The sequence below is a fragment of the Euleptes europaea genome, chromosome 1 (assembly GCF_029931775.1).
Source record: "Euleptes europaea isolate rEulEur1 chromosome 1, rEulEur1.hap1, whole genome shotgun sequence".
Classification (NCBI taxonomy): Eukaryota; Metazoa; Chordata; class Lepidosauria; order Squamata; family Sphaerodactylidae; genus Euleptes; species Euleptes europaea.
Genome location: NC_079312.1, coordinates 144218879 through 144233871, shown reverse-complemented (window position 1 = coordinate 144233871; position 14993 = coordinate 144218879). Strand labels below are relative to the sequence as shown.

General features: G+C 48.1%; 1 protein-coding gene across 1 annotated transcript in view; it reads right to left on the bottom strand.

Annotated features, from left to right (window-relative positions):
- Positions 1–14993, bottom strand: part of PITPNC1 (phosphatidylinositol transfer protein cytoplasmic 1) — a 121972-nt gene that overhangs the window by 81836 nt on the left and 25143 nt on the right. Inside the window, exon 3 of the mRNA XM_056861326.1 lies at positions 7778–7866. Coding sequence (XP_056717304.1) covers positions 7778–7866 — 89 coding nt within the window. The remainder of the gene's footprint in view (positions 1–7777; positions 7867–14993) is intronic.

Genomic DNA, 14993 nt, shown 5'->3' with positions numbered 1-14993 from the left:
ACTGACGCCCCTTTCGAAGGTTGGAGGGTCGGGTCCACCATTGAACACTGAGCTTGACGGGTGATGGCAATGTGAGCCAAATGTTCCTTTTCTGCACAATGTGATGTTGGTGCGGCTTGAGGAACCACTGGAGGGGACGGGTGTGGAGGTGGGCCCAAGGTACTGCGTCAGTGCAGGCAATAATCTGACCTTGCAGGTGTGCCAGGGTCAACAGATCAGCTGACATGGCCCTGATCAGGCACTGAGTCAGGAAGATCTTGGTGTACTGTCGTTGGGGAGAAAGAGCGTGCTGACCCTGGTATCTATGATGATGCCTAGGTGTTGGAGGCACTGAGAAGGTGTTATATGGCTCTTTTCCCAGTTGACCAGGTACCAGTGGGACTGTAGGACCTGGATCACCCTCTGTGTGCATTGGGTGGCTATGTGCTCCGTGGGGGCAGCGACTAGGTGGTTGTCCAGGAACAGGTAGACGTGTATGCCCTCCTTCCTGAGGAGAGCCACCAGTGTGACCAGTACCTTGGAGAATAACCATGGGGCTGAAGACAGGCCGAAGGGGAGAGCCTTGAACTGGTAGTGTTGACCATTGTAGGTGAAGCGGAGGAACCTGTGGTGGTTGGTGTGGATGGGCACACGGAGGTATGCTTCCGTGAGATCTATCGATGTCATGAAGGTCCCTGGGCGGAGAGTTTCTATTATTGAGCGTAGGGTCTCCATTCAGAAGCGCTTGGCGTGGATGAAGGAGTTTACCTACTTCAAGTCAAGGATCGCATGCCAATCCCTGTTCTTTTTGGGAACGGTGAAAAAGACAGAATAAATCCCTGAGGATCTCTCTTTGTGTGGACCGGGTTCGATGGCTCCTATCCAACTTAGGTGGTGGATTGCCGCGGATGTCCTTGTGCACTTCTCCTGGTGGCTGGGTTGGGGAGATGGAACAAAGCGGACTGAAGGGGTTTGGAAGAACTCTATCTGGTAGTCTGAGAGAATGATCCACTGAACCCAGAGGTCTGTGGAGGAACGATCCCATTGCTTTCTGAAGTGGTGCAGCCTCTCCCACACCGGAACCAGCCCAGCGTCACTGTCTCTTCTGTTTGGAGAAGTGGCTTGGCTTGTCGCAACCTTGGGGCTGGAAGTTGCCGGTGAACTTGTTGCCTCCTCTTGGAGCGTTCCTTCTGGATGGCCATGCAGGATGGCGGGGATCAGACATGGGTCTTGAGAGGGAGTGGTGGGATCGAAAAGAGGAATAGGATGTGGATGAGCTTCCCCTGCTGAGGGGCATGGCCTTCTTCTTGTCTCTTGTCTCCACGAGGATGTCTTCCAGTCTGTCTCCAAAGAGGTGCCCCCCCTGGCATGGGTAGGCGAGAAGCATGATTTTGGAGGAGAAGTCTACTGGGCATGCTCTCAACCAGAGCGCCCTTATCGCAACCGTGTTGGCTGCCACCGCTCTGGTGCTGAGGGACATGCAGTCCAGGGTGGCATCTGCTATGAAGGCGACGGCCTTCTGAATTCTGTTGAAGCCTTCCACGGCCTTGCGGTGGTCGGGGGGGGATGAGAGTGGCCAGCTTACTGGCCCAGATGATTGCTGCCCTGGCGATGAGCGAAGGAGTGGCCACTGCCTGGATGGAGGTTGTCAAGGCATCATGGGCTTTCCTAGAGGCCATGTCTTCTTGCCTATCTAATGGATCCCTGAGGGAGTCCACGCTGTTCTCTGAAAGCAGGCTCGAAGACTGGAGCACAGTCTATGGGTGCGTTGACAAGGAGGGGCCTCAGCATCTCTATGGCATGTGCAGCGAGGGTGTACATCTTCCTCATGTTGTTTGGGAACTGCCTCAACTTGGTAAGCTTCTCCCACTCCCTCTTGACCAGCATTTCAAAGAACTCTGGAAATGGGGTCACTTTGTTGGAAATGGGGTCACTTTGTTGGGTTCTGGGGAAGAACTCCTGGGGCCCCTTAGGCCTGGAATTGGCCTTGGTTTCTTCCCCAGTCTCACTGGTGTCCATGAGATCGAGGGCCATAATGGCCTTAGACAGGAGGCTTTGGTAATCCTCTGTCTTGAAGAGCCTGGTCTGCTGCTCTGGTGTGGTCTGGAATTCCTCCTCCTCATCTGAGGAGAATTCCCCTTCCTCGCTTTTCTCACAGTCTGAGGTTCTGGATGAGGCTGGGGAGGGCTCCCTATGGCTGGGTTCCTGTGGGGGCCATGCCTTCCTGGAAGCTTTAGAGGACGAAGGCCTCAGAGTCCCTAGGGCTTCTGCTGAGACTGTGTCTGCGGCGGCTCTGCAGCTCGGGGGAGTAGCCTCTTGGGCAGGGGCGATCTGCCACAGGGGGATCCATGCTGGAGCCCTGTAGGAAGGGGAACTCCTCCCTCAGGGCCCTCCTTATCAACGCTAGAAAGTCCTCTGGGTGTTGGAGCCACACACCCCCACCGCCGCCATTGGCCCTACTTCCCAGTTTGCTGCAGGGGCATCAGGTAGCTCACCAGTTTGCTGCAGGGGCATCTGCCGCTGGTCTTGGCTGGTCCCGAGTAGCCGTGATGGTCCGGGTAGGTCCGGCTGACTCCAGACGGTTTACACACGCTGGTGAGGTTCCCGGAGGTCCTCCCTGCCTGTGCGGACCAAGCGGACCTCTCCTGGGGGTGGGCACAGTTGTCGGGGCGGTCCTTGTTGCCCGTGTGGGCTGAATGGACCTCTGCCCGGTCTGCGGCGTCTTTGTTGCGTTCCTTGCTACTGCCAGTCTTTTAGGAGCCGGCACCTTTAGAGGACAATTTGCTGCCACCGCCTCCCGACTTCCTTTTTGTGGCTTTGGAGGTGCCGGGCTCTACCGCCCCGAGGGAGCCCGGTCTTCTTTTTTGTCTTTGGGCAAAACCATGTCTGCAGGAGCCCGGTCCATGTCTGCAGGAGCCCGGTCCGGAGAGCCGCGGGCAGATCTGCTGCCTGCCGCTCCACTGAGAGGAGGCCTTCAATGTGGTCCTTGGGATCAAGGTACCCATCGATCGCTGGCTCCAACGCCGCCATTCCTCCCCCGCTGATTGTAGGAGTGGAAGGAGGAGAGTTGAGAGGGATCCTGTGATCGGTGGAGGAAGGGAGGGTTGCTGCCCTGATGGTAGTGAAGCTGCAGGAGCAACCTGCAGAGCTGCCTTCTTCTAGGTAGGCAGGAGAAAAACTGAACTGGAAGCAGCAGGGTGATTCTAGCCGGGTAACAGAAAGTGGGGTCAAAAGTGTATTTACTTCCTGCCTACCCTAGCACCAGAAAGGGGAATCACCCATCTGTTCCAAGATGCCCTGGGACTCAGAGTGAAAACATGCCAGGAATTAGGGGAGAGAGGCGGAGGCCAAATGGATCCTTCATCCCTTCACCCTTTATGTTCTACTATGATAAATACAGTTGAAAGTGGAAGAGGAATGGGCTCACACTGGGTCTAGCCTCCCTCTTAGTCAGCAGTAATTTTTGAAACTATCTCCAAAGCAATTGTAGTCAGGAAAAAACTGGGATCAGAGACAGCCTGCCCAAGTAGGATGGACTGCATCTGAGCCCAATTCCCTTATCCCACCACACATACAGTTGTTTTGGCAGTGGAGTGATCACAGTCTCTCTTCACTTCTAAAGTAATGAGGAAAGGGGAACGTCAATGTTGTGTAATGGTTGGAGTTTTGGAAGACTGAGGTTCAAATCCTCACTTAGCCATGAAACTCATAGGGTGAGTCTCTGGTCCTGCTATCACTAAGCAAAGTTTGAAGGTTTTGTCCAGCCTAAAGTAGGATATCACCCACTCTCTCAGGGTTGTTGTGAAGATAAAATGGAGAAAGGAAGAACCATATATGCCACCCCGAGCTTCTTTGAGGAAGAATGGGATAGAAATGTAACAGATAGAGAGCCAAACTATACATTACATTTTTATACTTGTTTACACTTGTTTTCCCATGTTTCCTGCATTCACATAGCAGCTGCGGGGAACTGGCTCTGAGAGAGAGAGAGAGAGAGAGAGAGAGAGAGAGAGAGAGACTGACCGAGACCAAATGGGCTTGGAATGGTGCCACCAGGGAGGGGGGACTCCTGCCTCCCCAAAAAAAGTTTTGTCATGCAAAAACTGTGCTGGGGGAGTTATTTCATGGATTTTGCTGCTCCATGTGCACAGATACTTTGTAACATAGTTTGGCTCAGAAAGAGAGAGCTGGACATGAAGAACCAGAAGAAACAAACTAGCACATGAAGCCTGCCCTCAGTACATATCAAAAGCCTCCCCTGACTAAACCCACTTGGTGCCTTCAGGAAAAGAGCATGTGGGAGGTTCCTGAAGTGGATGACGAACAAGAAGAGCTGGACCGGCGTCGAGAATGTCGGTGTCAAGGAGTGGATCGACAGCGAGAAGTGGATCGGCCTCTAGAAGTTGAACGGCATCAATGATCGGACAGGCGATGGGATTTCAACCAGTGAATATGATCAGACGGGCGTTGGGAATTTGGTCGGCGTCGATAATTGGACGGGCGTTGGGAGTTTGACCGGCGCCGATGACCGGACAGGCGTTGGGAGTTTGACCGGGGTCGATGACCAGACGGACATTGGGAGCCCAACCGGCGTCAAGATGTCGAACGGCGTCAACAGCCGGACAGGTGTCAAGAGGTCAACCAGCGGCGAGTACTATGCTGAGAGTCAGAGCCGCGCACAGAACCCAAAGGGGTTTTTGACCCAGAACGGCGCCGTGAACTTGAGTGGTGTTCAAGGTCGGAGACCTTCGCCGATGCATCAATCTCCTTGCCAATAGGGGCAGGAGGAATCAGAGTGATGGAAGCAGCCACAGAAGTCGATTCCGCCCTGGCGTCGATGATCGCATGGGGCTTTTCTGGAGTCGGCATAGGCACATCCCGATAGAGTTGAAGGAGGTGCTGGGTAAAGAGCTGCCGTTCCTCTTGGGCCCCGCTCTGAACTGGAGCAGAGGGGGTAGCCAAGGGACTGAGAGGAGGCGAGTCCTTGAGCACAATCAGCGACGAAGTAGGCTGCCGCTGAGAAGCATTGACCTCGATAGACGATAGGCGCCGAGGTGACGCCGAAGGAGATCGGCTCCGAAATGGATCCTGTGGGCACCGATCCGAAGACTCGGGGGCAATGAACTTGGCGGGCAAGTCGATCTTGGCCACCTTAGAAGAACGAGGAGAAGATTTATGGCGCTTAGACGTACCTCCCATGCCATGCTGAGATTCCTGACGAGGGACTTTAGCTGCGGGCTCCGAGGATTTCTCTGCCTGTCTTTTAGAATCTGCTGGGCGTTTTGAAGAGCCCTCACCGGGGTCTGGTCGAAGAGACTCCTCATGGAGATGAGACTTGAGGCGGGAAGATCGGACCTTCAACGCTTTCAAGGTAAACTTTGCACAGGACTTCCAAGAGGAAGGGATATGACCCTCCCCCAAGCAGAGAAGACAGTCCTGGTGACAATCATTTTTAGCCATTTTGGTGCCGCATGTGCGGCAGTTCTTGAAAAAAGGAGTCTTTTTGGGCTCCATTAGAAGGAGAAGCTGAAGACACGTTCTGTTACTGTGGCAGCAGAAAGAGAACTGGAGGGAAGAGCGCCCCTCCCCCTTGGTCATGTGACCATTTGGGCGGGAAGGCTACATGACCCGAGGGGAGGGGGGCGCTCTTACTTTCTATTCTTCTAGAAAGCCGACTAATCTTTAACCATGGCTGGCCTGCACATGCGCAGTCCCAATGTGGGACTGCATAGAAGCCACGCAGATGAAACATCCTTTCTGCCTCGTACATCAATTGATATGGCTATTAATCCACCCAAATCTGACCCCACAAATAAACTTTCACATTCTTGGAAATGGCAGCTGGGGAAGGGAAGAAAGATCCACAGCTCTTTCACTTAAGGATAACTGGATTGTACCCAGTGATTTGTTCTAGCATTTATTTGAAGTTGTAACTGCCAATACTATCAGCTAAGGCCCTTACCTTGAACTATGGATTGGATCCAGAGAACTATGAGTGAAGTTCTCTCATGAAATAGATTATTTCCTTTCCATGGAAACCCTCTGCACCTCTTGAAAACCCACTCCTGAGGCTCAGAGATCTTTGGTAATATCATAGTGCAGTGTAGTTACAATCAATAGAAACTATCCTCCTATGTATGCAGGTTTCTCCTCTGTGCATGTGAGAAATCACACAAGAGATGGGTGATTTCTGGCAATTCTCAGAGCACACCCAGATCAGATCTCATGCCATCCCAGGGGATTTTCCAGTGCAGTGGGGTGCAGGATGAGAGGTGATATACTGAAAGGGAAAGGCAGCAGAGATTTCTTCAATGATTGGGGCTTGTCTCACAGTTCTCTGAATGTAGTGGTGCTTGTTGGGATTCCCATGATGTAACAGTTCAGCACAGCTGTACCTAGAATCATAGAATCATAGAATCATAGAATTGGAAGGGGCCATACAGGCCATCTAGTCCAACCCCCTGCTTAATGCCGGCTCAGCCTAGAGCATCCCTGAAAAGTGCTTGTCCAGCCTCTGCTTAAAGACTGCCAGTGAGGGGAGTTCACCATTCCCTAGGTAGTTGATTCAACTGTCGAACAACTCTTACTGTAAAAAGTTTTTTCCTAATATCCAACCAGTACCTTTCTTCCTGCAATTTAAACCCATTATTGCAAGTCCTATCCTCTGCTGCCAACAAGAACAGCTCCCTGCCCTCCTCTAAGTGACAGTCCTTCAAATACTTAAAGAGAGCAATCATGTCCCCCCTCAATCTCCTCTTCTCCAGACTAAACATTCCCAACTCTCTCAGCCTTTCCTCATAGGGCTTGGTCTCCAGGCCCCTGATCATCCTCGTCGCTCTCCTCTGCACCTGCACCATTCTGTCTACATACTTTCTGAAGTGAGGCCTCCAGAACTGCACACAATACTCCAGGTGCGGCCTGACCAATGCAGTGTACAGTGGAACTATGACATCTTACAATTTGGATGTTATGCCTCGGTTGATGCACCCCAAGATTGCATTAGCTTTTTTTGTCACTACATCACACTGGCTGCTCATATTTAATTTATGGCCCACTTGTACCTCATGTTCCTCTTCACACACACAGAAGTGTATCTCCTATCCAGGATGCATGTCCCTCATTTTTGTTACCCAGATGTAGAATCGGGATTAGGAGTAGACATTGGAACAGGAGGGAACAAGGAGTAAGAGCTAAATTACAAATCACATTTGATCTATTGTTTAGGGATTAGGATTTTTAAAATTAATCTATTAGATGTCCTACATTAGAAATGTCTGGGAAATCAGATAAAATATAGAAAGCTGAATCCTATTAAAAATGAAATAACTCATTTGGCTTATTTTTTAAGTAGCTATTATTTCATATAGTTTCTGTTTTATTGTTATGGGTGTTTGAGGTATCTTATAGTTGTTAAATGCACAGACTTTTCAGAAAGTATTGCAGAATCTGCTTTCAGGGTTGTGAAATGGAGCTTCAAATGACAAATCTACCATATTTTTCCATGTATAAGATGACCCTTTTAAATTTTAAAGTAAGTCTCAAAATTAGGGGGTCATCTTATACATGGAAGCCGGCAGCAACAGCCGACCTCTTTCCCCGCTGGCTCTCTTCTTTGTCCGACAGGACTCTTTCGCCCTATAAGACGCCCCCATGTATAAGATGACCCCATTTTTTTCTTGATTTTAGGTTAAAAAAATAGGGGTCGTCTTATACATGGGGGCGTCTTATAGACCGAAAAATACAGTAAGTAGTATTCTAAAAAAAACCTTTTCATAATAATTTGTTTCAAAATGCTTACCTGTAATTGTGTAAGGATAGTAATTCCAGGCTTTCTCAGTTACATAAAATATTTTGGGGACAACAGCTCTTGCCCAGCTTGGAAGTTTGCTGCAAAGAGAAAGATATATCTTGGGTAACAAGAAAAAGTCCAAAGCAACTTAATGTATCTAAAGAATGACTGTGCTTATAGAAAAGGTAGTGACTCCTGTCACAGGGGAAACCATGACTAAGGAAAACAACTTCTTAAGGCTAAAGGCCAAATATGGTCCTGGTATTCCTTTCCTTTATCCCTTAGAAGCTCCTTGAGCAGCATATATCTAATGTTTGAGGGATATAAAAACTGAAACAAATCTTGCCACTGACAATGTAGCCTTGGGATCCCTGTCACTTAGTAAAAAAGGCATTATGTCAGACACAGAGGCATTAGATTTATATGTTAAAAGGGGAGATATATAATGTGATCGAAGTTCCTTGTAAAAGTGGCATTCCAAGAGGGCATGAGCTAATGAATCGATAGAGCCAGAAGAGCAAGGACAGGTCCTGACTGGATATGGTATATTCAAAATTCTTCCTGCATAACCATAGAGGGGTTAGCATTCAGTCTAGCTAAACAGAAGGCTCTAGAAAGACGAGGAGTTGTCAAATAATAAGTATAAGCAGGCAAACCACGTGGTGGTGATGTTCCAAAGAACTGGGATGAGCAAACGCGGCGAGCACAAAAAGTAGTGCTGTTATAATCAAGCTCTTTAATGAGCTTTTTAATTTTGGTGAAAGCTTCAGTTTTCCCAATATCTAATGACACATCCTGCGAGAAGCCCAACAATGACAATTTCTCATCTAAGATTTCTTGCCATGAGGATTTAAAAGGGTCGTGCTTCAGATAAGCTAGGAGCCCCTCAGTGCTAAAGCGCAGCTTAAGTTGTAGCTTAAAGGCGGCCAATCATGCCCTAACTTCAAGTGACATTTGGCCAAACTCGGAGTGAAGGGTAACACCAGCAACACATCGAGGGACTTTTAAGAGTTTTCGTGAAAACTGAAGCAATGGACAATCTGTAGATTCATTGACAACAGTTATCCAAATGGCAACACCAAAAAGAATAACTGGAATTATTTTTAGATTGAAAATCTGAATAGCCCCTGGAATATATTTGCCACCTTTGGTATGGAAAAAGTTGACAATAGCACCGACCCCAGGTTTAATTTTGTTGGAGACTGCTTTTTGATGGGCATTCCAATTTAGGTTATGGGGAAAAAGAATGCCAAGATAAACAAACTCCTTGACTTGGTCAACCTCAAAGCCGTCTAATACCCAGCGAAAAAAGGCATTTTTCTCCTCTTAGAGAAGATCATAATCTTAGATTTGTGATGGTTTATTTTAAGATCTTCCCTAGAGCAGAACTCAGAAAAGGTTTGTAAGGATCTTTTCAAACCAATTCTTGGGCGGGACAAGAGAATTGCATCATCAGTATAGAGTAGAATTGGGGTGGGACGACTTGGAAGCTTTGGGGGATGACAAGACTCTGAGAAATTGGTTGCCATATCATTCAGATATAGATTAAACAAGAGAGGAGCAAGGAGGCAACCTTTTCTAACTCCCTTGGCCAGTTCAAAGGGCTCAGTTAGTTCTCCTTGGTCGCCACAGTGAACCTGAGCTGTGAGGTCAGTATGAAATTGTTGAATGAGCCATAGTAACCTCCTATCCATAGTAGAATTTGATAGTTTCAACCAAAGCCTCTCCCTCAGGATGGCATCAAAGGCTCCTTTAAAATCCATAAAACCCGCCTAGTAAACGTCGGGATGTGACGCCACCCCATGGGTCAGGAATGACCTGGTGCTTGCACAGGGGACCTTTACCTTTAAGTGAGAGAGCACTAAACAATGGTCTGTAACAGACCAACCCCTTCTGAAGCCAATCTGTTCCCAGACAAGGATGTCATTACTCTCAACCCAATCCAACAGCCTCTTTAATAAGTAGGAGGAATCCAATTTGCCTAAGCAAGACAAAAGGCTGATTGGGCGATAACAGCTTGGGTCAAAGTGCTGACCCTTTTTGAAGACTGGGACTATTATAGTATGTCTCCAAGATTTTGGGATGGCTCCTGATGCATTAATTTGTATAAATACAGGAGCAAGAATGTCGGCCCACCATTTACTATCCACTTCATAGGGGATTAGATCAGGACCTGGGGCTTTCCCTGAGCATAAGCGGTCAATGAGCAGTTTAATTTTGTTAGGAGACACATCTGGCCAGGAATTTAGCAAAATAGGAGGTATTACAGGTATAAGTCCTTGGTTGTCCAAAGAGTAGGAGAAAAGGCTCTTGAAGTAAGCTACCCAGACTGATGATGGGATACATGTGGGGACTCTGACATAGCCTTTACTTAGAGAATTCACGGTCCGCCAAAAGGTTGAATGATCATTGTTGTTTATCCTAGATATTGCTTGTTTGAGGAGTCTGCACTCACGGCTAAATCAAGAATTTTGTTTGGATAAGGCGTAGCCCAGCTTCTGCCTCAGCATCAAACTCAACAACAAACTTGTCAAGCCTGCAGGGGCGAGGGGAAAAAAAAGATTTATAGGCACCAGCCAGCAGGCTGGGCACTAAAACAATAAAATAATTTTTCAAACAAAGGCAAAGGGCTAAGATAAAAGTAGAGTAAACGCTCTGCAGAGCGGAGCTCAGTTGCAATGCTGCTCTCAGTTCAACCGGAACTGGAACTCGCCCTAGCTCTCAGTCCTGGTATTCAACACTGTGGTTATATAAGAGCCCAGACTATAAGTTGCCTCCCGTACTTTATACTATTGTAAGCCACAAAGTGGGAGCAGACCAATAACAATTATGCTCCCCCCACACATTGCTCTTCCTTTATCTTCTTAATGACCTCCCAAACTGTATGCTGATATGGAGAACTGATCAGAAAGATGGCAGTGTAACAGCAGCAACCAGTGCTTTAGCCTTCTTACAACTAAGGTATCTACTTTTTCCTGAAGACTGTCAATCAAAGACATCAACTTTTTTGGTTGCTTGTGCTGCCTTATGTTGTTTGGTGCGAGCAAGGGAGACTTAGTATTTTAAAAGTGAAAAGTGATGTGTGAGGAGGATATCTCTCACCCTAAAGCAGTGTGGCCTCAGAGTAGAGTAGTTCTTGTTACAGTTGCATTGTTAATGAATGTCCTGTTGATTTTCATAAAAAGTTAGGTGTCCAGAATGCTGGCAGATACAAGGGCTAGAGGCAGGTAGTATAGTCAGGAAACTAGTCCGAGGTCAGGTACCGTTCTGTTCAATTCCAATTCCTAGCAGAGGGGTAATCCAAATTCAAGGTCAGATTCAGTTCCAGTTCCGAGGTCAGGGTAATAGAAGTCCAGGAGTCCAGAGAATAACAGAGACACAAGGTAGCTACAAACAGATAAGTTGATCCCACATAGTGCTGAACTTGTTGCCTGCCTAAATAGGTCCTATCTTAATGCAGAGCAGCTGTTGCTCATTATGCTTTAAGGCATTCCCAATTTCATTGTTGCTGAGTGCTCTGTGCAGAGCCTGTAGCCTTGCACTTTTACACCGGCTTTCTATCACCGCCCTGATCTTCCAGCATCTCTGTTCAAGTGGTCTCGGCGGCCCTCCAGGTAATTCCACCTGTGGCTGAACCCCAGACACAGCCGATTCTCCTGAGCTGCCAGGCTGCAGACCCGGTGAGATTTCCTGCATTTCACTCCTTTCACTGTCTCCCTGCTTTTCACTCCTTTCACTGTCTGCTGTGGCTGCTCCTCTGTTCTCATCCTGCCCTCTCCCTCTAGTTCCTCTTCATCTGAGGAAGTGTCGGGAGGCTGATTACCTGGAACTCCGAGGTGTACTCTGCCACTGAAGTCTGTCCCTGTCGCAGCTGTCTGATACGTCTGCTAGCCCGCCCTAGTGCCTGAGGGTCAGCGTAGGCTGCCTGGAAGCATTGTAAAAAGCTTGCATTTGGCAGCTTGGTCTTTTAGTAAGCTCAAAAGGAAGATGACCTTGGTTTGGTCATCACCGAAGTCCCGAGCCCGCACCTTCATGTACAGCTTACATTGGGAAAGGAACCGGGGAAACTCCTCTGCCCTGCCCCCAAACTTCTCTGGAGGAGCCACATGGCATTTCACAGGAGGTGTGGCTGCTGGTCTGGCTGCAATGGCTGCTAATTGTTGTTGCATCCCAGCAACTGCTGTGGTCAATTGCTGCACTTGGTCCCGTAACGCTTGATTTCAAGCCATTAGGTCAGCAAAAGCAGCAGCTGTTGCTTCAGTCATCTTTCCCAGGAAAACAGGAGCTGGTTTCCCTGGTGACAGATGAGATGCGATGGGGAAAGCAAGATGTGCTGAGCCAGGTCAGATTACAGAGTCTCAGCTTACTGGAGGCTGGAGGTCCCGACAGTAGATTGAATTCCGCCACCAGGAGTTGGGAACAGGAATCACAGTCAACACACAAGGGCAAGGTCAATAGTTCAGTCCAAATTGTCAGAATTCTGTAGTCCTTTCAGGGAAGCGTTATCAGCAAAGTCTCTGGCTTCTTTGCAAAGTTGCTTTCCCAACGCCCGTTTGTCTTAGGCACAGCTTTATCCTGCTTTCTGCTCATCTCAGGTGTCATTCTCTGAAGACTAACAGTCCTCCATCTGTCTCCTTAGTGCTTCTAATTGGGTACTGCATCTTTTAGCTTGAAGCTCCATTCTACCGTGTTGCCTATGGTGTTTATCTGCTTCAGGTGAGCTGGGGGGGTCGTAGGTGTGCTGAGTTCCAGCTGGAGTTGGGTCAGCAAAGTGAGGTGGTTCTGCAGCCACTCTAGAACTCTCAGCAGGGCTGGCATGTGATTCTTCCTGCTGAGGTTCACTTTGGCATGGACTCTCAGCTGTTTGAGGCTCAGGGGAGACTGGTTCATCCTGGTCTGGCTCTTCCTCTGATGATTCCTCGCCTGGCGAGGTCTGGGCCACAACACACTCCTTTCCTCCTTCACAGATGAGGTGCAGAGCTTTCTGGCTCATCTGTGAAAGGAGAAAAAAACCTATTAAAGGGCTCAATGGGTGATGGTAGACAACTTTACTTGATGAACGAAGTTGTAGGCATCTTCTGTGCAGATCCATATTGGGACTGCACCTAGGCAGGCCTGCCATGGAGAGATTAATTTATAAGCTTTAAAGTCTTCTAAGGGTCACTGTAAGCAAGATAAGTCAGAGAAGTCACAGCAGGGAAGGTGGGAGGGAATGTGTGCTTGCATAGAAGACAACTCGAACAACAGTTACAAATAAGTGCAACCCTGTTTCTGTCTTCTCACTTGTTATGTTATTGGAACAGAGATCAGAGAACAGCTTTACCTACTTCTGCTTTCTTTCTGGCCTGCAGGTCCAGAGAGTAATGTTTTCCAAGATGTTGGTAGAGGACCACGTGGCAGATCTGCAGATCAACAGGACGGAAACACCTCTAAGGTTGAGACAGATGGAGGGACTATTCATAAAGAGAGGCTCTTTCTTCCCTGGCTTTCAGAAGAAGAGGGCACAGAACGAACAGGATGACACAATATGGTCCTCACCTAGGCAGAACAGGTAGTCTTGGTGTTCATTATTGGCTGCCATCTTTGTGTCACAACTGTGGCATTTCTTTTAATAAAGTCATCTTCTGAAAATGGAGAACAATCTCAATCGAAGAAAGGAACAGAAATCATCTCAAGGGCAATCACTAAGGGGAAAATATGCGAAGCTGAAAAACATGTCCTCTCCCTGTGGTAGCTGAAATAGAACTGAGGGAAAGAGTGCTCCCGCACTCATCTGTCACGCGTCCTTTTAGGCAGGAAAAGCCGTTAAGACTAGGACACGGAAAGAGGGGAGTGGGAGTGCTCCTACGGAGCCGATCTTTCCAGATGCTTTTCAGTTGATCTCCGTGACTGGCCTGTGTATGTGCAGTTCCCATGTGGGATTGCACAGAAGCCATAAAGATGAAACTTGTGTTCTGGTTGAGTGGGCATGAACATGAAGGGGAAAGGGCACCAGGGCTTGTTCATAACACAGCTTTATTGCTGTATCAATCCATCAGGATAAGGATTGAGATGAAAAACAGTTGCACTTATCTGTAACTGCTGTTCATCAAGTGGTCTTCTGTGCAGGCACACATGGGAACTGCACTTGTGCAGGCCAGCCACAGAGAAATTTCTAGCAAACTTCTAACAAAGTCTGTCGCTTTAAGAGTGCTTTCCCCCCTCCCACTCCGGCTCTTCTTGCTGAAAAGGGCATGTGATGAGGGAGAGGGGGAGTGCTCTTCCCTCAATTCCCCTCTTGCCACAATGGAGAAGCCTGAAATATGAGAATCCAAGCAGCCCACAGTGGGGAAGGAGGGAAGGATGCGTGCCTGCACAGAAGACAACTCGATGAACAGCAGTTACAGGTAAGTGCAACTCTGTTTTCATCTTTGTGGCTTCTGTACAGTACCACATGGGAAGAACAGCAAGCTCACTTATCAAGGGTGTGGGTGTGAGGCTGCTTAAAGCAATGCTGATTGTAACACTGCTCTTTCCACAGCGGACTCTGCAGCTGTCTCCTCGTCGATCGAATAGTGTTTGACAAAAGTAGATGCGGATGACCAAATTGTAGCTCTGAATTCCCCTGATATCCACACTGGCACCAAATGCCGCAGATAATGCCTGGGCCCTCATGGAATGTGCCATGACAGAAAATGGACAGTCCAACCCAGATGTCATATAAGCCATCCGTATAGCATTCATCACCCATCTAGACAGGGACTGTGCAGACACTGTTTCCCCATTTTTTTACTCCCCAGAAAGAAATGAACAGATTATGGTATTTTCTAAATGATTGTGTCTCTACAATTAGTCAGTTAATATAATTGCCACCAGGAAAGCCGTTTTGGCTGAAAGCATGGTTAGGCTGCAAGATGCCATAGGTTGAAGGGTCTCTGCATCAAACCTTTTAAAACTAAATGAAGGCTCCACTGAGGGGCAGGGTGCCCCCCTGGAGAAGAGGTTATTTAATCCTTTCAAGAATTTTTTACAATGGATGTTGGAAAAAGCGATCCATGATCAACTCCCACATGGAAAGCCAAAATGGCCACCATGTGCACCTTGATTCACACAACAACACAACACAAATCTTTATTAGCATATAGGGCACCTTGATAGAAGAATTAGCCAATACTTCATGCTTAAGGGATAATAGCTATGCAAACACCCCCAGGAGCAGGCAAAATTCAGGGCACAAGCCTTTGCT